This window comes from Sphaeramia orbicularis, chromosome 16, assembly GCF_902148855.1.
Source record: "Sphaeramia orbicularis chromosome 16, fSphaOr1.1, whole genome shotgun sequence".
NCBI classification, from domain to species: Eukaryota; Metazoa; Chordata; class Actinopteri; order Kurtiformes; family Apogonidae; genus Sphaeramia; species Sphaeramia orbicularis.
Window position 1 is genome coordinate 15,506,192 of NC_043972.1, and position 21,197 is coordinate 15,527,388.

Sequence of the window (21,197 nt, forward strand, 5' to 3'; positions counted from 1 at the left end):
GCCTGAAGCACTCACAAATGAAGAATGGATCGATATCATACAGGACGTCTACATTCTGGAGAAACTGGCATTTTGTTTTAAGGGTCAAAGGGAATCTTTTTCACTATTTGGTCCAAATGGACAAACTATGTAAAACCTGTAACTGATGTGAATTGAATACATTGTTGTGTGAAAACATTTATATGATAGACAGTTCTGTTTAGGTTAATGTAAACATATACACCTTAATGTGTTTTATCTTGCTGATGAAGTAGCAGAGTAAGCCCTCTCCTCCCACCCACTTTTCTTTTTTTCTTTTTTATGTGTTCTGTATTCGACTAAAAATCTTGGATTAGCATCGTGGTTCAAATTTGATGTGTGGATATTGAATTGTACCAGGAAGGGAAGTTTTGTTTGACATGCCTTTCCAAATAAATAAAGAATGAAAAAATAAATAAATAAATAAATAAAAATAAAAACATGGCTTCAAAATGAAGCAGGTGGATTCAGGGCAAAAAATATACATCTTCCTTCTGCAGCTTTCTGATCTTAGTCTAAAATCCAAAAACTTAATAGCAACATATATGAATCTGGCCCCAGTTCCATCCATGATGGAAAAGAAAAGTGAGTTTTCTAAGATTCTGTGTGAAGCAGAGTGATGGAGTCACATCGGTAATTTTATTTATTTTATTTTTTAGCTAATTTTATGGTACTTTTTACTGTATTCTATCTAGCTTTTATCTATGCTACGTATTATTTTATCCTATTTCATGCTGCATATACTGAGACATGGGTAACTGTATTTCATTATGATCGTGTCTTATGATTGAATGACAATGAGTCTGAGTAATTACAGCTGTGAGTAACACATGTAACCCCCTACCAGCCTGAAAACTGTGATGATAATAAATAATAAAGGTACCTTTGGAATTCTGGCCAATGCAGTTTTAAAGTCGACCAGGAAAACATTCTGAAGTGGCCATCACAAAGCCTTGACCTTAATTCAACAAAACACTGGTGAAGAAAATTGGTGTAAACAGACCGTATTCATGAGTTCTGGAGAAGGAACAGGCCTAAATGCCTGTAGAGTGTAAATGTTGTGGAAGACTTCAATTATGTGCAAAGACCCTTCAGATTGTGATGAAGTAAATACAAATTCAATAAATCAAAATTATTCAGAAATTTCACATCATCAAAATAGGACAATGCATCTCAACAAACTGTTTTCATGATACATACAATTTATCCTGTGATATTTAGCAATGATGATTTAATGTTATACACATTTTTTTGTAATTTTTTCATTTGTTTCAGTGTTTTGTATTTTTACCTATCATATTCAGACAGAAAGCACAGTTTACAAATAACCATCTTGTTTTTTCAACTTTCACTTGGTATCACAATTCGGCTTTCAAACTGAAACGAATGAACAATTTGACATTTGATAATTATCCACATCATCTGGTACGAAACGTTTTAGCGTGAAAACACTTCATCATACTCTACATCCAAACAGCACAGTTGGGCTAAATAAACCAACTGAGGGAAAATATTTATTAGAACCGTATAGTCTGACTTTGGAAGTATTTCGGTAAGGTTCATGTACACCTTCACCCTCACCTGTATGTGCTGTGTTTAACTTACACTGACTGCTAACTGTGACCATGTGCATCATTAGTTAGAACCAACAACTGCACAGGTACTTCTGGGGTTACAGCGGTGTACAAAAGCAGTGACAGCAAACACCATCTGCTTGCAAATACACAGACAGTCAAGAGGCGTCAAACTTCTGCACTGCAGCACGACCAGCAGAGCCGTTTAGGTGTTCAAAGTGCCCAGTCAGCCTTTCTTCAGTAATATCAGCAAAACCTGCTGATAAATGGGCTGTGAACCGAGTAAACAGCGGTCACATGTACAGACCAGTTTTCAATTACCTTGCGGTTAACCCCAGGGAGAGGTCTCCGTCGCTGCACAGCACAGCAGCTCGTCCCTACAGCCCAGACTCGCCGCTTCAGTCTGCATGTCCGTCTGGTCCGAGTCCTTTAGCATGCTAATGTCACTCATATACTCTACATTAGGTGGGGCATTTTATATTTCAGTTTTATAAAACCCTTAAGTTTCTTTTTCTGTTCTGCGCCTTATTAATTTTTCAGGTCTGAGAACACAATAACAGTCATTATGACAGTATTGGAATTTTCTGATGTTAGAGCAGATAAAATACAGTCTCACAAATGAGACAGATGGTACCTGACACTAGCATATTTTTCCTGCTGTCATATGTGGATTTATTTCTGTCATTATGATTGGAACTCAGAAAAAGGTCCACATTTTTAATCGAGAAACTTTCTGTAGTGCTATGAATTCAGTCCTTGGCAGCACTATGATATTGATGTGAAGTAAGAACTCCAACCATTGATGAAGCAACACCATGACACGCACCTGATCCAAACCATGTATATGAGCGTTATGCATTTCTGCACATGCAAAACTTTGAAGCTGCATAAACACGCAGACACATTTTCAGGGTTTAGGAGCAACAAGTCCTTAAGTCTGAGTCATATCACTCAGTGCACTGACAGACCAAATTTATTTTTAGACACATAACCATGGTCCTATTGCCTGGATGATTCAGCAGGGCTCTACGCATACTAAAAATATCCCTTTCTATCTCCATTTGCATTATAAATTTTTACCAAGAATAGACACATGACAGCAGCTCATCAGGGTGAGTTATGGGAAACTTAACTTTTTTGGCTGTGTGACTTCACATAATCTGTTTAATGCAGTGTGTGGTGTGCTCTTTAGCTTACACTAAACTAGATTCACTAAAATGTCAAATTCCAAAAATCATATTTTGTGTTTAGCGGTAATGTAAAGTTAGTTTGCTCATAACTGTCATAATGTTTATTCATTTTCAAAATCACATAATGGAAAACAGTTGTCTCACTGCTTAGTCTACTGTAACTGGCACAATTTAGGAGACAGTAATTTAAAGGGTATTCACAGTGCAGCCTTCACACGCCAAAAAGTTTTCCTGCTAATTTATATTCCAGTGATAAGTGTAACCAAACTGCTAAGCAAGCACATAATGGGAGGCAATAAACACCTGAGCATAAGGCTGTGTGGGTTCATTTTAAAATACTTCAAATTATTTACAAGGTAGTTTTAATTTCGTCGTACTTCACTTGACAAAAAAGTCTGAGCAACAGTCGGAAAAATGAAGTGAATGTTGAGCTATAAACCTGCATGTTTTGTCTGCAATCAAGCTGAAAGTTTAGTTTTCTAAAATGAAAATCAAGGTAGTGGACAAACTCAACAAACTCAAATACTGATCAGATACTAAGGTATTCTTTCTTTCTTTCTTTCTTTCTTTCTTTATTTTTCTTTCTTTCTTTCTTTCTTTCTCTTTCTTTCTTTCTTCCTCTCTCTCTCTCTCTCCCTCCCTCCCTACCTTCCAATGCTGTGTGTTCTGTTTTTAGTTTGATTTCAAATATAAAAACTCATATCAAGCAGCAAATATCACCATGTGTTTCATTTTCCTGTTGGTTTTTCAACAGGAGCAATAAAGCATCACAAAAAGGTCAGAAAAACACTCTTTATCTGCTCAAATGAGCACAAATATCTAGAAACCAACAAGGGCTGCTGGTTTCCAGGAAAATGTCAATCTACTCCCCAAATGGCTTCTAGATATTGCTCATTTTATTCATATACCTAGGATAATTTTCGATAGAAGTCATCTAAGTGTAGCTTTTTGGACCACAATCAAGTAGGACTGATATTCATCAGGACTAGGGGCGTCAGAATATAGCATCACAGTTAAACCTTCTTCTCCTTGGACTCTGTTTATGTAAGTGCTATTATTTAGGGTTACTCTTATAAGGTTCCTCTTCTACTTCACTCCACAAATACTTCAGCACAATAGACCTTGGTTTTAATAGGTATGCTTAGATGTATTTTTGGAGTATAATCAGCCTAAGTAGGATTCGATATTAACCTTGGGTACAAGTGAACACTGAGTCCACAGAGGCGATGAGTACTCTGAGTGTTCTGTAAAATTGAAGATAAAAGAACGAATTTAATTTTTTGCACTGATGTAAGATAAAATTATCCACATGCACAAAAAGATACATGTTCATACAAATAGTTAACCAAAGGTTTTACATAATTTACTGCTTAAGAGTTTGTGTCTCAAATCAGTAAATCAGTAATAAAGGCAATTCTATTCTATTCTATTCTAAAAAAAAAAAAAAAAAACTTCTAAAATTTGTCTTTGCTGATATTTTATGAAGAAGAACATTAGCTCAATATAACTTCAACGTGCTCCTCAAGAATATACATCCTGAAGTCAAAAAATTCAAAAGTTTGGCACCATCATGTTCCTTCTAAATTTTGAAGTAAGTGCATATGTTTAGTCAAATTCTATTAAATTGGACCAAAGTGTGAAGGTTGGAAAATTCTCTCAAAACTTCATTTCATGCAGCTCTGTTGCACTTGTATTCATACTGTCATATTGTATTCATACTGTATTTTCACAGAACATAGAAGCCACTTTGCTCTTACTGTAATGATTTATGAGATGACATTATAGGACGAGATGATTGGAGTAATAAGCTACCGTTCAGTACTAAATCAAAGAAGTCCACAAATACAGTAGGACTAACCTGTCTGATGGTCCGGGCCACCAGGCTCTCCAGTACCGGGCCTCGATCCTCATGGAGAAGATGAACTTCATCTAAGATCAGCAGTCGTACAATCTGGGAAAGTGCAACATCTCCGACGCTCTTCCTGGTCACGACATCCCACTTTTCAGGAGTGGTCACCAACATCTGAAACCAACATGAAGATACTATGATGCGAATCCAGGAGGAAATGTTTGATTGGCACTGATGAAAACTAACAAACCGACAAACTAAACAACACTTGGTGTGAGGGATAATTGTTGTTAACTAAAATGAGAATGTGAACAAAATTTCTGAGAAAAACTACCAACTAATTGGAACTTGTACATTCCATATTCCATATGTTTACAGATATCGCATCTTCATAGTGTATTTATTTCATATATTAGCCTTATTTTTTCAAGACTTTTTAGCCATGCCAGTTTACAAACCATTGACAGACATGACATTTTGGCTGCCAAAGTTAGCCCCATTTGAGAATCTTCTAAATATGACTGAGTCTTATTGAGTGCAAGTCATGTTTTGTGGAAAGTAAGATAATACGACTATAAAAACATAAATGTCCATTTCAAAAGTTTGCACATGACAGAACCCAAGAGTGGGTGACACTTCATATTGTATAGAGTGGTTAATGGAAATTGAAATGAAAAAATGAAAGCAAAATAAAAAGTCATAGTGCAAAATTAATGCAATCACGCTAATGATGTACATATAGCAATATAATGTATTGTGTCTGTGGATTTTTTTAAACACCTTTGAGTGTCAGATTTAAGGATTGATTATCAATTTTAAGGATAATGAAGGTCTTAACTTCGAACAATCACACTGAAGACAATTTAAGGATCTGTGGACATCCTGTATACTGCATTGAGAAACGTCATCATTTTAGCAGATGAATGAGAAAATGCTGCATCTGTCAAGTGTCAGACTCTGTACAACACCTCACTATGAATGAAAAAAACATTATGAAAAAAAATAAAATTATGCAATAAAAAAAAATCAAAACATGTCTCCTTTAAATGTCAATTAAAAGGTAGATTAAGAACACAGTTCATCTGACAGAACATAATGTATAAAATATACTTGAATTCCCTAATTTTATTTTTACAAGAATATATATATATATATATATATATATATACATATACATATATATATATATATATATACATATATATATATATATTTTTTTTTTATTGAGATAACTGCTAGGATTAATTTCCCTGCAATTTCCTGCTCACTTAACTCAGCGACACACTGTAAAACTCCGATCCCTTCAGAATACTATGTCAGATCCATGGCTCATCAATGCTCAATAGCCCGTAGCCCTGCTCATTATAATGCAGATAGAGGGACCTAAATCATAACACCACAATAACAGTCACATAACATTACTCACATCTCCTGTCCTGGGCTCCTTTGGTTTTTACAGGGTGTTAGTGTTTGATATTTATAGTTCTGACTATGTGTACATTTCTATTTGTTTATATAGTGGCATCTATTTTACACTGAAGCGTCCCATCTCATCTGAATCGAAAGTCAACCGACAACTTCCTTCCACATCATTTAATGCTTATAATTTTAGAGCAATTTGATTCACTCTTTTTTGAGAAAAATACAACAATGCATAATTAATGGAGTGTAAACTGTTTGGCAAACTGTCTAAGGGTGTGAAAATTCCTATTAAATGGTTTCTGTAAAAGCAGTTCATTAAATTCTCTCTAGTTTGCATTTAAATCAATCTCTGCAGCCATTAGAGACTGGCGTGTTCACAGAAAGAGAAGCTACTAATTGGACCTACTGGTTAATCTAAATGGAGGCCCTGGCAAGTCGAGCACAGGCCAAAGTGCTTTCTTAATTGCCTCACAAATGCACGCAAGAAGGTGCAGAAAAAACACAGCATTGTTCCACTGAATAGCGTTATTTAGCCTATTTATCAATCGATTGCACCAGGACTGAAATCAATCCTCTAAATCCACCACTGATTCTGAGAACTTCATAATGAATGTAAGTGTTTCTTAAAGGTGACAATTTAATGAGAGAATGAGTTCATACACCTGTAAAGAGAAAATATATCAATTAAGACAATTTATCTTCAGGTTAGATGAGAGGTCTCAAACGTGCGGCATGGGGGCCAAATCCGGCCCGACAAAGGGTCCAGTCTGGCCGCTGGGATGAATTTGTGACATGCAAAAATTACACTGAAGATATTAATCATTTTAGTTCAGGTTCCACATACAGACCATTTTAATCTCAAGTGGGTTGGAACAGTAAAATACTATTATAATAACCAATAAATACTAACTCTAATTTTTTCTCTATAAATGTAAACATTTTCATGTCATTTTACTGTATTTACACTACAACAAACTATCATTTCATAAAAACGCAAATAACCTGAACAAACATGAACATTTTGAAATGTCTGAAGTACAAGTTTACTAATATTCTGCCTGTTATTAAATGCTTTGTGTATTCGGTGATCCACTTGATCTGTAAGATGTAATTTACATGTGTAAATGATAAACTGAGACATAATATGGTTAAAATTGCATGTGGTTTTCTTATGAAATTTCAGTTTGTTCATGTTATTCACATTGTTTTAAAGGATAGTTGGTAGATGTAAACATTTTCATTGTATAGTTTTATTTTTTTCGCTCTAAAACAGAGGAAAGTTTGGAGTTGACATTATTTATATATTATGTTATTATTTCACTGGTCCAGCCCACTTCAGATCAAATTTGGCTTAATGTGGCCCCTGAACTAACATGAGTTTGACACCCTTGGGTTAGAGCTTTGCTTAACTGAAGGAGGACAGTGCAATCCAGGTTACCTTGTTCTTCTGCAAACATTTGAGACATATTTCTAGGATTTCGGACTGCCACAGGTTATTTTCAGAAAATGATGGCACATGGTTAGCATAGCTCAGTATGTAATCCATCTACTCAAGCATCTTAGCAGATGTCCACACTAAAATATTACAAGTGCCACTGAATACTGTACTGCTTTCGATCACCAGTGGTGTCACGATGAAACAAAAGGTCTGACTTGATGAAAACACTATATGCAGAAGTGAATGGAAGCGAATCTAGACCAAGTCAACTATGAGGATATAATTAAACACTTGAGACATGAAGTGACCTGGTGACCAAGTGGTTATAAGGCAGGACATGGACACGGTACTATGAGCAGAGAGTTGCGCCTTTGATTCCTAGCTGGACATCTCGAAAGACATCATTCTTTCCACTATCTAAATCAAATACAACCACAAAATAATTTAAAAATGAATGGCTACAAGTAGGGATTGGAATCATGAACCAGTACCGGTTGTGAATTGGTCCAAATTCACCAGATTATCAGTCTGCCAAGTCAGAATGTCTCAAAGAAACACAGTGGGATTCGTATTGGGTGAGCAAGGTTGTTGGTTCAACACTGTGATAGTTTTAGCATTCAGACAGTTCTGGATGATCTTTGCTATGTGCAAATGAGTGCTGTCATGCAGGAAGCTCATGGAGGTTACAAGGTTACAAAGGCTGCAATCTTTCAAAAAATTTAAATTTTAAGGCCAGTGGGTTTTTTTATAGCCAGTAGCACCACTAGAAAATGGAGAAAACTTTTTTACTCTTCTCTCTTTTCAAATTAACTGACGATTGTTTAGGGTTACAATACTCCTCATTTTAGATGAGCTATGAATCCCTTTTTCGGTACTTGTAATTGTTTTGTTATATTTATTTGAATATAAAAAATATTGCATGTTCATAGTGGTTGTGTTTTTAATGGCTGTTTTATTAGTTTATTTAAGTAAGGCTGCATATACCAGTAATATGCTGAAACATATTTATGCAACCAAGTGGCATGTCATGTGACTGAGGGTAAGAAAACTAGAACGAAAAAGGAATGGCATACATTAATTTGATGAGGCTGACAATTAATCAATAAACCAATACGGAATCAATACGAAAGTGGACCACAAAGGGAACTGATAATGGCATTGATATCATTATATAAAATTGATTTCTGTATTTAACTATAGGGCAACGTGTTACCAGGATTTTATTTAGGACAGCAAGGCATGGAACTGCTTTGTAATGTACAGTAGCAATGGAAGCACATAGATGCCCTGTTTGACACTATCATTGGTCAAAGTTTCATCTGAGAGTCCAGAAAACAGGAAACAGAGGGTGTGTGTGTGTGCACAGCCTGAGTGGCATGCCTTGAAAACAGACTTAAAAGAGATGCCAGACCATGAGTGACATTGCAGAATGAGACTTGCCCTTTGAATAAGCTGACAGAGCTTCACCTCAGTTTTTGTCTCTGCATGATGCCAAACATGATCCAAACTCAGGTAAGTAGCTGCTGTGCACTTCATTACTTTCATGTCATGTCATTTGTGTTCAATCTGATTTTGTTGCCCATCTCTTCTATGATTATCTCATCATTATTAATCTATTATTTCTTGGGACATAATAAAGTATCATAAATCACAAAGAAAATGATTGCTTTCCATATATTTGTAAAGACTTGTGTGTGTGTGTGTGTGTGTGTGTGTATAAATAGACATACAGCATATATCATTTCAGATGATATACTGTATATAAGTTATGAAACATTGCGTTACTTCACCACTAATAATTTATAGTCTCTTATTGGGTATCTTATACACTATTCATCCTCTTCATACTGTGTGCAATTAATGCTGATGATGATAAAGTGATGATCAATTTTCGATCCTGCAGCAGGAAGTTCCAGCCCCCTCAATCTGATCCAATGCAGGACCCCTAACCCTGCTCAATCATTAGGCATTCGTTTGTAACATCATGTCTGGGAGAACGTTGGTTCACAGGGGGATAAAATGCTATGAGACAAGAGCTACAGCAGTTGCCATGAATAAAATCAATGCTTATGCCATGACCTTTTAATCCAGCACAGTCACATTTTCAGAACAGTTTAACAATGGTAAGATAAGTCATGCTTTCCACTTCAGATTCTTTTTCTTAATATTTAATATATACCATGAGAAAATGCTACTGTTCTGAATTAGTTTTTAAAAAAAGACTTTAACTGGCAAATGTGTTGTTAAATGACTCTCTGGAACCCCATTGATTTATACCCATTTAACAAAGTTTTGAATTGCATGAGTATTCATTGATCAGACATTCTTATGTCTTATCCAAACAACTACCGATCTTTAGGATTCATGGCTGAAACATTCTGTAAGAGTCACTGACTTTCCAAACAAGAGTCTATGTGAAGTTCCAACACTTTAGTTCATAAACAGCCATTTAAAAGCAGTCTTATATCATCGGAATCCCTTTATAAGCACATATAAAACATTCTCCAGATTCAGTGAACCATTTTTGTTGTCAATCACATAAGTGGTAAGAGATGTGAGATGTCAAAGCTAATAAAACGAAGCCAGACACAACTAGAAATAGCAAAAAAAAAAATCACAAGATCTGCAGTATTGGATCTGTATGTGTGAAATGTTTACCCAAAGCTTATAAAGAGCGTATATGTTGTTCTAAAAATAGCTTGAGCACAAAGATTACTAAAATTCTAATAAGGTCTTTAATAGTTAAGTATCCTACTATAATGGACATTTCTGTGTCTGATGTGTGGGTGTCCGATCGATGTCCCGATGTTGCAGCACAGGAGGGCGTACGGGGGCAATGCCGCTGTGTCACCATGGGAGTGCGCTATCGTACAATGGCACCTCGAGTACAATGCCGCTAGTGTATATAATTACTGTCATCCTATATTATAAAAGGGAAGTAGACTGTGTGTGTCTAGAGCATCACACAAAATCCAGAAAGAGCTGACTGCTGCAGTTTGGCATATTTCTGTATTCTTGGTCAAGGAAGAGACTAGCAAAAACGGCAAGTTGATAGGACCAATATTTTGGGAGATATTTGTAATTCTGTCCTCCCAATGGCCAATCATGTTGCTATGCCCAGAATCATAGAATCATTATTGAAATGGGTTACCTAGAAACAGATAAACAATAGGGCCACATTGCCATGGTATCAAATTTCCTGTGCAGAAACAGACATGCCAGCTGAAAGGTTATCCAACTGAAAATGCCAGGAGAATTTACCAAAACAATAAATAAAGTAAACGAATGAACTGTATCAGAGAATCTACAACCCATGGTTCCCACAGGTCAATGTGCTAGTTATCTATTAATCTATCATTATCTTAATTAAGTAATTGTCCATAAATGTTCACAAAACAGATCTAATTATCATATTGCAATTTCAAAGATTTGCTGCAGACAAATTGGTTCTTTTTTGGACCAATGATCAAGAACATAAATATAAGCAGTTAACGATCACACATAACAATAAAATAATTTAAGTCTCACTTTTAAGAGGCAATGAAATTGAAGAATGACTGATGAATTATGGACTTTCCATTTGATTGTCCCATGCTGCTGTCTTTCAAACATCCTGTATTAATGACGTGTTGAGTAGAGTCAGGGCATTAAAAGGCTTGTTGGACAGGACCAACTGTCAGCTTAAAAGGACTGGCTTCACGTTGGTGAGGTTTCTTCATAACTCTCGGTGTCACAGTTATTTAGAGCATTACGTCCATAAAATAACAGTCCTGACTATAGCCATTTACAGTGTGAGTTTAGAGCTTATAATCCTAATACGACAGAAATCTTAAATAATTATTACTGCCACTGAAGAGGCCAAACTTCCACCTGTTCAAACAAATCTGCTACACTGATTTTCATGAAATTTGGTAGAAACACAGAGCATGGGCCAAGCATGAAGCCACCAGTTTTGGGGCAGATTTGTTGAACTGTTCATAGGCTGGGATTGGTTTTCATTTTCTTAAATACTAGAGAACCCCAGGCTAATTTAGGAACAAGTATAGTCAGATAACAGTCAAAAACTTTGTAACTCGTTTGTGGTTTTATTAGTGAAATGACAAAAAACTAGGCAACTGAATTTGGTGGAAGTCTGTGTTGTGATGTTTAAAATTGCTCTGTTGTATTTAATTTAGAATCTAAAAATGTTTAAACTTTTTGTTTTTCCAATATTGCTGCTGCTGCTGCTTGTTATGCAGATGAGTATTTTTCTTCCCCTTTTTAATTCCTTGTCTGGGGCATATTCAGGATAAGTGAGACACCAGTGACATTTCCTGCAGCATTTACAGGAAAGCTTGTTACCATATGATTAGTTGGACATTTCATGCTGGTATTTTGTTAAGGTTTGGTATTTATCATGGCTGATTGGATATTTTACAACGTTGCAAAAACTTACGTTAATTCAGAATTCAACTGTTGGATATTGTAAAAAGAATTAGCTGAATGCTTCTCCACTTTCACTTTGCTTTTAAGCAGCTAAAAATGAAAATGCTCAGTGTTTACACTTGTGAGTGATATTGTGACTCATTAAACCCCCCCTTGGCTGTACGACACAGTCTTGAGCCAGTCTGTTGTTTGTAAAAATGAGGCTCTATTTCTACAGAGACTTGTCTGTTTGTTTTTAACAGACCTATATGTTGTATTTCTGTATAAAATATTTGAATAAAAAAATTACCTAAAATGATCATTAGAGTATTTACAATAAGGAGTTATTAAATTATACCAAAGATCCCAATGTAATGGACTGAAGTGATATAAACTGAATACACGTATACCAATGGGCTGGGGTATTTATGTGACCACCAGAGGGAGTAGTGAGTCACTCTGCTGGTCTTCCATAATGAGGAAAACTAACACCACAGGGCCTTTGACCAAAACACCACAAAGTGATGAGACAGGATGAGAACCACTAAGAAACGACTGTTAGAGTCAAAATAAGTGAGAAAATAATGAGCATGTGAAGATTATAAGACACAGTGTTATTTTGACCATTATTTTGAAAATAATGGGCAATGTGTTTTAGTCTGAAGAAGAAAACTTGATGCCATAATACAGATGTGCTTAAACAATGAGCTTTCTACTTTAATCGTTGAGTGATACAGTCTATGGTTACATAGCTTTAATTTGTTAGTGGTTTTGGTAGTACTGTGTTCTGGACTTCCCCCTGCTGGTGAGAGTTTGGAATATCAATATTAGACAGAACTCCTTTAAAGCAAAAATGTAAAACTAAATATGTCAGTACATACAAAATACAAATACATATATGCTAAACTGATTATTTTCATCTATTTTCTTTTAACATGACAGTTTTATGATTTATCTGTTTTTATTTTGTGGGGTTTCTAAATTTTTAAGAGCACTATAAACATACAATTTATCAAATATACTTTTAAATTCACGACCAATTTTTGGTGTGAAAACCTGAGTCTCAGACACTTGGAACACTTACCTGCTTAATTACTAAAGTTCCTGCCTGACAAGTGATCATCTAAAAAAAAAAAAAAAAAAACTTGCTGAATTTAACAGTAAGTGCCATGACTCATACAGTCTGACATTTAAATAATGCCTTGTAATAACTGTTTCTGAGTCGCCGTTTCTGCTTTTTGCTTCGAGACTGTCCATCACAGCTGCTTGGCTCTTTATTCCTCACTCAGCCTGATGAAGGTAAAACTGGCTGAAACACACCAGTAGTTATTTCAGTTTCTCTACGTGCGATTGGACTCAGACACACTCGCTCTGTCATCTCTTCACAAGAAGTCTGTCTGGCTGTGAGGCAGCACCTCTTTGGATGTCATTAGCAGATATTTCCTCTCCGGACAGAGAAGGAAAGGCGGCCTGGAAATCTCACGATGCCACCCACCCGCACACTGGCATCAACATGGCAGCATCCCTCCAAACTACTTTCTGTTTCCATGGTAACTATCACAGCCATGGAGAGAGGAGGATGTAGGAGGAAGAGGTAGGGGGGAGGTTAAAGAGAGACATTTGCGATTTATGAAGAGCTAACCGTTTGTCAAGGCAAACTATAAAAACCATTCCAAAGCTACATTGTCTTGTCAGTGTGAGATCAGGTGTGTGTGTCCTTCAATCCTTATGAGGGCTAAAGATGATTAATAGCTATTTCTGATTCAAGCTCAGTGTTACTGATCATACAAGAGCCTTTGCCTCTTTAAACATGGGTAAGCCAAGTTAACACATGGTATAGTACCTTATATGAGACTATATTTCTGTTGTAGTTCAGTGAACTGTATCAATAGTCGCTTTTCCATTAGACATCTGTGCAAAACTTTACTGATATTTACTAAATGTCGAAAAAACACAAGTGTATAATGTCGGTTTTTCCATTAAATCACAAATGTGATGATTTGTTTATTTATTATCACGAGATGACATGAGAAGTCATTCCATAAATATGGTGATGAACGTAAGTATTGGGTTGATTCACAGATATATTCAATATTATTATATATTACCCCTCTATCCTGCACTACATAAAAAAATGATTGCGTTTCCTGGTGTGTCCACACATACCACGACATGTTTCTTTTAAAACTCTTCTTCTTCGCATGTTATTATGTCCGTCAACATCCATTTCTTTTATTCACATGACTCTAGCTGTGGAAAAAGGTCTTTTCATTGCAGTTTTGCGTGATATATCAATTGCGCTATGCCTGAAAAACCACCTACGGCCAGTGCAAAAACTTTTAATCAAAAAATTAGAGTTTTGGCAAAATTGTCATTTTTCCATTAGATCAATTTTTATGTGCAAGTTATATTCGCGCAACTTGAGGGTCAATAGAAAAGCAACTAGTGATTGCCTTTTGCAGCCTCTTAATACGAATTTTCCGTTTTTATGTTTTAGGTGCATTTTAACTGCACATATCTGTGCAGAAATACAGAGATTGGGTCAAAAGGCAATACAAGTAATGTTGGATTGCATAAATGGAACTAAAGCAATATGGCTACTGTGCCTAAACCACCAAATATGAACAATGCAGTTTCTCAGAATACGACCATTGGATGGTTGCAGCGTTTTCCCACATTTTACAAGTGTAGCACCGAAGCCATTTTGAGGACCGCAAAAGCCAAATTTAAGTAAAATACATGCAGAGAATATCAGAGTAAATGCATAACTTGTAGAATAAGTTGTTGCTCAGTCGTTTTGAACAATGTTTATTTAATAACTTTACATTTTTTTCCTCCAGACATGGTAATAATAATACCAAAAAGGAAAGATAATATAAGAGGACTCACTGAAATATCTCTTTAAATATCATTACTTAATGTCACCCCTGACTTAGTTGAAAAGCAGAAAGTGTTACATACAAGTCACAAATAGTGTGAGAATGAAGTGATGCTCTTTTTCTTTTCAACTGATACATAAGTTATCTCACTGTTGAGAGTGCACCTCTGCTTCCAAATACATCTCTTTCTTTATACAAGTCTTTATATAATCAACACTGGCAGTAAAGTGGCTCTATTCTAGCAGTTTCCTCCATTACATTGGATTTGGGGGATTTCTATCAGGTGGCCCTTCAAAAAATATCATTTCATCAATACCTGTGAGTATCAACATCATAAACATCATCACACATTTCCATCTAGTCCAATACATTACAACTTCCGTATGTACAATGAGAAGGCTTCTCTTCCAAGAACGTGTCTATTCAGGCTGCTTTGACCCTCTTTTCCGATCAGGGTCTGATCCCATTACACCACTGAACATGACGACTTTCAAAGTTCCTCGGACCCCAACTGCCCAACGTTGATAACAAATAAATTGATTAACGGAGCCTGTTTGCAGAAATAAATTACAGCGTGAGAACACCACAATGAAGACAGAATGGAACTGTCACCTTTCTGGGACTGTACAGGCCATGTTCAAAATATTAAATCAATCCACATTCTTGCAGCAGTCTTGTGAATTTGTAGTATTTGGTAAAATATTCAAAGATAAAAAATAAATAAATAAATGAGTACAAACTAGTCGTCGTATTGTCTTACAATAGGCACTTTCAGACCAAACAGCTCTGGAGAGTCACAGAGGAGCTCCAAAAAAAAAAAAAAAAAAAATCTTTAAATGAACTTTAACCTTTCAGGATCTACAAAGCCTGGACTCCACTGTTCGTCCATTTTTTCATGTTTCATTTCACTTTTTAAGGCTGACATTAAGAGCTATTATTTAACATTTTACAGCTGCATTTAGTACATTTATATCACTAAAGGTTCCTTTAGAGCAAGGAAAAGCACAAAAGAAACCTGAAAAAGCAGCCAAAAAGGACCGATAAAGCAGTGTTGTTGGGACTACAATAGTTGTCAGTCCCTGGAGTATAGACACAAAAATATAAGAACTCTGAAAGAGTTCCTCCTTTCTGAAAGCACATGATAAATCTCAAAACAGTCCTAAAGAATGTTCCAAAACAGTCTAGCTGGAATGCAAATCTGAGATTCTTTAGATACGATGGATGCACTATTGTACTGAGTATATACAGATGTGCACACTATGAATAATGTACAACTGCACTATTTGTAGCGTAAATACATACTACACCGGCATCCATGATGAATGCCACATGACAATGAAGTCCTGTTTATGCTCTGAGCATTTTTTAAGTAGCAGAATCTGAATCCTTTCAACCCTGAAGCGCGATCAAAGAAATCTTTAAAGAAGATAGAAGCCCACTTTAAACTGATATTTTTGCTTCTTTAAATGGAATATTAAAACATTTCCCTGTGGTCTACATAAACTGGAAATGCTATACTTGGGTCTGAATTCTTCATTAATTCAACTCCACAGGTCCATCTTCAACCCTATCTCTGACTAATGACACCAGAAAGGTTGTTTTGAGCGCTGGCTCTTTAAATCCAAATGAGCCACTTCATGTCCCACCCCCTCCAGGTTGTTGACTGTGCTTCTCTGTCCCGTTCAGGCACTTGTGTTCATTAATACAACCCACAACTGAACACTTTAGGTAATCGGCTCGAAGTTTGGACATATTTTCAGTTTTTACTACAACCGCTGCTGCTGACAAACAATTATGGCGTACTCTAAGAAATGTTCGTCGGAAGTCTTGACCTTACATGTGCAAATGTCATGACGTAACTAGTTATAAAATGTAACAAATTAAGCAGGAATTAAAACAGGTTGTAGAAATCCACTTGATTTTTGCCAGAGTTAATATAAAGATAGCTTTGCAGCACCTGGAGGGTTCAAATTCAAACTTTTTTGAACTATTAGGGTTCAAATACACAAATAAATGAACCAAAGACTAATAAAAGTGGGTTTAGCAACATATGACTCCTTTAAAGACAGACCGAGAACACCTAAGATTACAGCATCATTTCATCCATTAAATGTGGACGTCTGCTCTGCCCAACCACTGACACTAACACAGTCAAATTTAAGGGAATGCGTAACAGAGGAGGAGGAAGCGATAGGGGAGGTGTTCCTCAGAGCTGCGGTGAATCTGACTAATCATTCTCTTTGTGGAATCTTTTCACACGGCCTGATAGAAATGCAACTTTAATACACCTGCAGATTATCTGGAATTGGCCTCATTTCATAGAATAAACCCCGCCTTTCACCATCACCTCCTACACACACATGCACCAAGCCCAACCTTTCCATTCCTGTATTCCTAAGTCCTACAAGGCTTAGAAACTTTAACTCTAAGCTGCGCAATCACTCAAATCCACCTCTTTTGGATTTAATAGATATGCATGTTTTTCCCCAACCTTTTCCTCACAGTCTTTCAGTCTAGAAACATCACCTCCACTTTGCTCTCAGCTGGAAGAGCCATGTTCTCCCCACACATATAGGCTACACTCTGAGCATTAATTCACTTTTACTGCAACAAATCCATCCTACCTACAGCTGAAAAGGAAACTCCTGCTCAATGAAATTTCCAACTAGAACTGAGGTTAAAGTCACACTTATCGACTGCAAAAACCCTCCAAGAAAATGAATATTTTATCTGCTGCTCAGTGTTTAACCAGTTCATTAACCCACTGATAACTCAACAGAAATTACACATTGCACTGACTCATTAAATTAAGATAACTAGTGAACATAATTGGCCAATTTTGTCATTTTTATAAAGTTATTATCATCATTGTAACTGCTTTTATAAGGCTAAAGGATCTACTTTAATGCAAATGCAGTTTTACCCATGTGTAATAAAGTTAAATCTTTTTTTTAATTGGTTAATACCTCATTAAAGTGCAGTATGTGAGACCGGTGTTACTATTCTAAATTCTTCCTATAGCTGACAAATATAGTGGGATGACAAAACCGATCATGTGTCAGTCCATACTTCAAATTTTTCGATGTTAATGCATTGGAGCCTAATAAAGATGTTAATATATAACGGCGACTCACACATTATATACAGTACATTTTTATAAGTGTTTTAAAAAGCTCAGTCATTTATAAAAAATAGTTATCAAATGTGTGTTCAAGGGCCTCTATTAAAATATATTTACCTAATATGTATTTTTTCATTTTTTTATGTCACACTAGCCTACCCATATTTATTTGCTTTGCACTAGTTGTCTTGTTTATAACTTGCAGATCACTTGATTTGTAAGTAGAGACTTTAATTTATGTTTATTTATATTAATTTACTCTGATCAACCATAACATTATGACCACTGACATGAATGTTATTTTGTACTGGTGACAGCATTTGGTCCTCAAATTTTATATGATGTATAGGGTTTGTGATGTAAAACTGCTCCCTTACTAAGCATCCAACTTTGGCGACCTCTTTTCCTTTTTACGTTTTTTTTTTTTTTTTTTCCTGTAAAGCAGTAACGGGTATGGATTCCCTTTCATACACCAACCAACAACAATAGCAACCAGCCCCTATATAAAGGCCCCAGCCCCAACCATTTCCCCAACAGACCAAGGCAGGGGTATCCAGAATTTATATATACATTATTTACAGGCACACAATATTTATCTCTACCAAAACATCCAAAATAAATTTTATTAATTTTACTGCAATTCATAAACCAACATCCTACAGCAAAAACCTGAACAATAAACCAAACTTAATTTCACTTTCTCCACAAATTCCCCTCTCCCTTCAGTCCGCTGTAGTTTCCCCCTAACAAAGTTAATGGCACATACCAGGCCCTTGTTACCACAATCATGGGCGTGCCTCCATGACAATGGTTCAGAGACAGAGAAAGAACATTAAAGCAGAACCAAAACAATGAAACAACCCACCAAAATCAAATTAACCAACGTATCAATCAATTAAATAGGATCCATCTTCAGCAGATCAATACATAACATGAAATAAACAAGAATTAGCAAAATCCAAATAAATGAAAATATGTTGTGTGTATTGGGAATCACACACCTGTTCAGGGAGAGGCTGCCTTACATGATGCAAAAAGCAAAATGGGAATCATAAAGATATGAGCAACTGTGACTTGACACAGCCCAAATTGTGATGGTGACGAGTAAGTCAGTGTCTCCAAGGTGTCGGACTGAAGGTTTTGTTTGGTGTTCCAGGTCTGGTTCGTGATCTACCAAAAGCAGTCTAACCTAGGACAACCAGGTCATGGAAATTAACATTGGCCGAATAATATGTTAACCAAGAGTAGAAATCTTGTGCCAATGTAACTAGGATGGAGGTGCTTTTTTCTGGGCTTCTTGTTTCTTACTCCAATTTGTCTCAGTTGTCAATTGGTCTGTATTACAATGGAATGACATAATGGATTACATTATGAGTTTGTACAGTTATGGTTAATGAACTGATATATAACTCTCACACCCAGGAGAAACAGTGCAATGATCCCTCCCATGTCTATACTGCTTGTCATTGTTCACATACATCTGTGTGAAATGAACAGAAGCTGAACTCATGCTTTTACATTCTGCCGAAAAGACTCTAACAAAAATTATAATTGTTAGATGTTAATCTTTATACATTAACAGGATTCCCACATTAAAGCATATTATGATGTTATAATTTCAGATAGATGACTCATATACTGAAACTCTCAGTTCAATACCTGCTATTAGATAAAGGTTTTAGAGAGTTAAAGAACATAATTTTGAACAGTATTCAAAATGTCTAATTGACTAAAAGTCTACCTTGAATGAAAACAAAGAAAGAAATGTTTCCATGTTTTCCTTTCTTTTATGTGACAAAAGCCTTCAATTAGCATTCCGAGTATAATAACAAATTAAAGAAATCAGAAAGGAACTCATTCACAATGGCATTCACAGAAAAAAAAAAAAGAATTTAGACATAATATCATATTACCAGACAAAATCAAGAGCTGAACATCCATCAGCATATTTTAGGTTAGTTATTTTATGTGTTTCATTTGTTTTTATCTGTTGTACTGTGTTTTTGATGTGTGGGGGTGTTTTTAATGCCTGAGTGTGTTTTTTTAAACTTTGTCTTAAAGCCATGACAGAAGAGGAATTTCTGTTTTTACTTGGAACAGACAATAAGGTTGTCTATCTATCTTAAACTGTAAAATCTGCTAAATTGACTCCATTCTACAACAGGTGACAAAATGTGTATTAAAATGTGAGTTTGGTCTTGTCTAACATGATGTTCTGTTTTACTGTGACCTGTCACGAAACTGTACATGAAAATTATAACTAATCAAATGGCAACACTTATGTTTTATGTTGTCCATAGTCCCTTAGAAATGAAATTCAATGAACAATACTTTATTATTGCCTATAAGAGACAGGAAACTTTTAGGTTAGTAGCAGTAGTGACTCTTAACGTGTAATTAAACGAGTGAGATCACTGCTTCCCAAGTGTTGTTTTTCACATCTGCACAAATACTGTACAAACCAGAAATACAGACCTGATCAAAATCTTAAGACCAGTTGAAAAATAGCTAGAATTTACCTTTTGCACATTTGGATCTTAATGAGGTTTTAAGTAGAGCTACAAAATACAAAAGCAAGAAGGGGGAGAGGGACAAAAAGCACTTTGAAAAGTAATTTATTGAAAACAACAAGTAAACTGAAAGCTGTTTATCAGCTGATCAAAAGTTTAAGACCACAGGCTATAAAAGCCAAAATCTGCTCAAAATTCTCATTTTCTGTCGGGCATTCACACGGTCATGCCCTCCTGATGGCTAAAGCAAAGAAGCTTTCTCTTCTTGAACGTGGTCAGATCGTCGAGCTGCATAAGCAAGGCCTCTGGCAGCGTGCCATTGCTGCTGAGGTTGGACGCAGTAAGACAGTCATTCTAAATTTTTTGACAGATCCTGAGCATTATGGAACAAAAAAGTCAAGTGGTAGACCCAAAAAAATTACACCTGCGCTGAGCCGGAGGATCCGATTGACTGTCCGTCAAGACACAGGGCGGTCCTCGACCCAAATTAAGGCCCTTACTGGTGCCGACTGCAGCGCAATAACCATCAGACGGCATCTGCGGGAAAAGGGTTTCAAAAACAAAAAACGAATTCAAAGACCTCGTCTCCTACAACGCCACAAAACTGCCAGTTTAGACTTTGCCAGGGAGCATCAAACATGGGACATCGAAAGGTGGAAAAAAGTTTTATTCTCTGATGAGAAAAAATTTAACCTTGACAGTCCAGATGGCTTCCAACGTTACTGGCATGACAAGGAGATCCCACCTGAGATGTTTTCTACCCGGCACAGTGGAGGGGGGTCCATCATGATC

At 36.1% G+C, this 21,197-nt stretch overlaps 1 protein-coding gene across 3 annotated transcripts in view; it reads right to left on the bottom strand.

The window, feature by feature from the left end:
* The window catches only part of ascc3 (activating signal cointegrator 1 complex subunit 3), a 164,303-nt gene that overhangs the window by 83,030 nt on the left and 60,076 nt on the right, over window positions 1–21,197 (bottom strand). For all 3 annotated transcript variants that reach the window (XM_030158291.1, XM_030158289.1, XM_030158290.1), the window contains one exon: window positions 4,641–4,805. In XM_030158291.1, coding sequence (XP_030014151.1) covers window positions 4,641–4,805 — 165 coding nt within the window. The remainder of the gene's footprint in view (window positions 1–4,640; window positions 4,806–21,197) is intronic.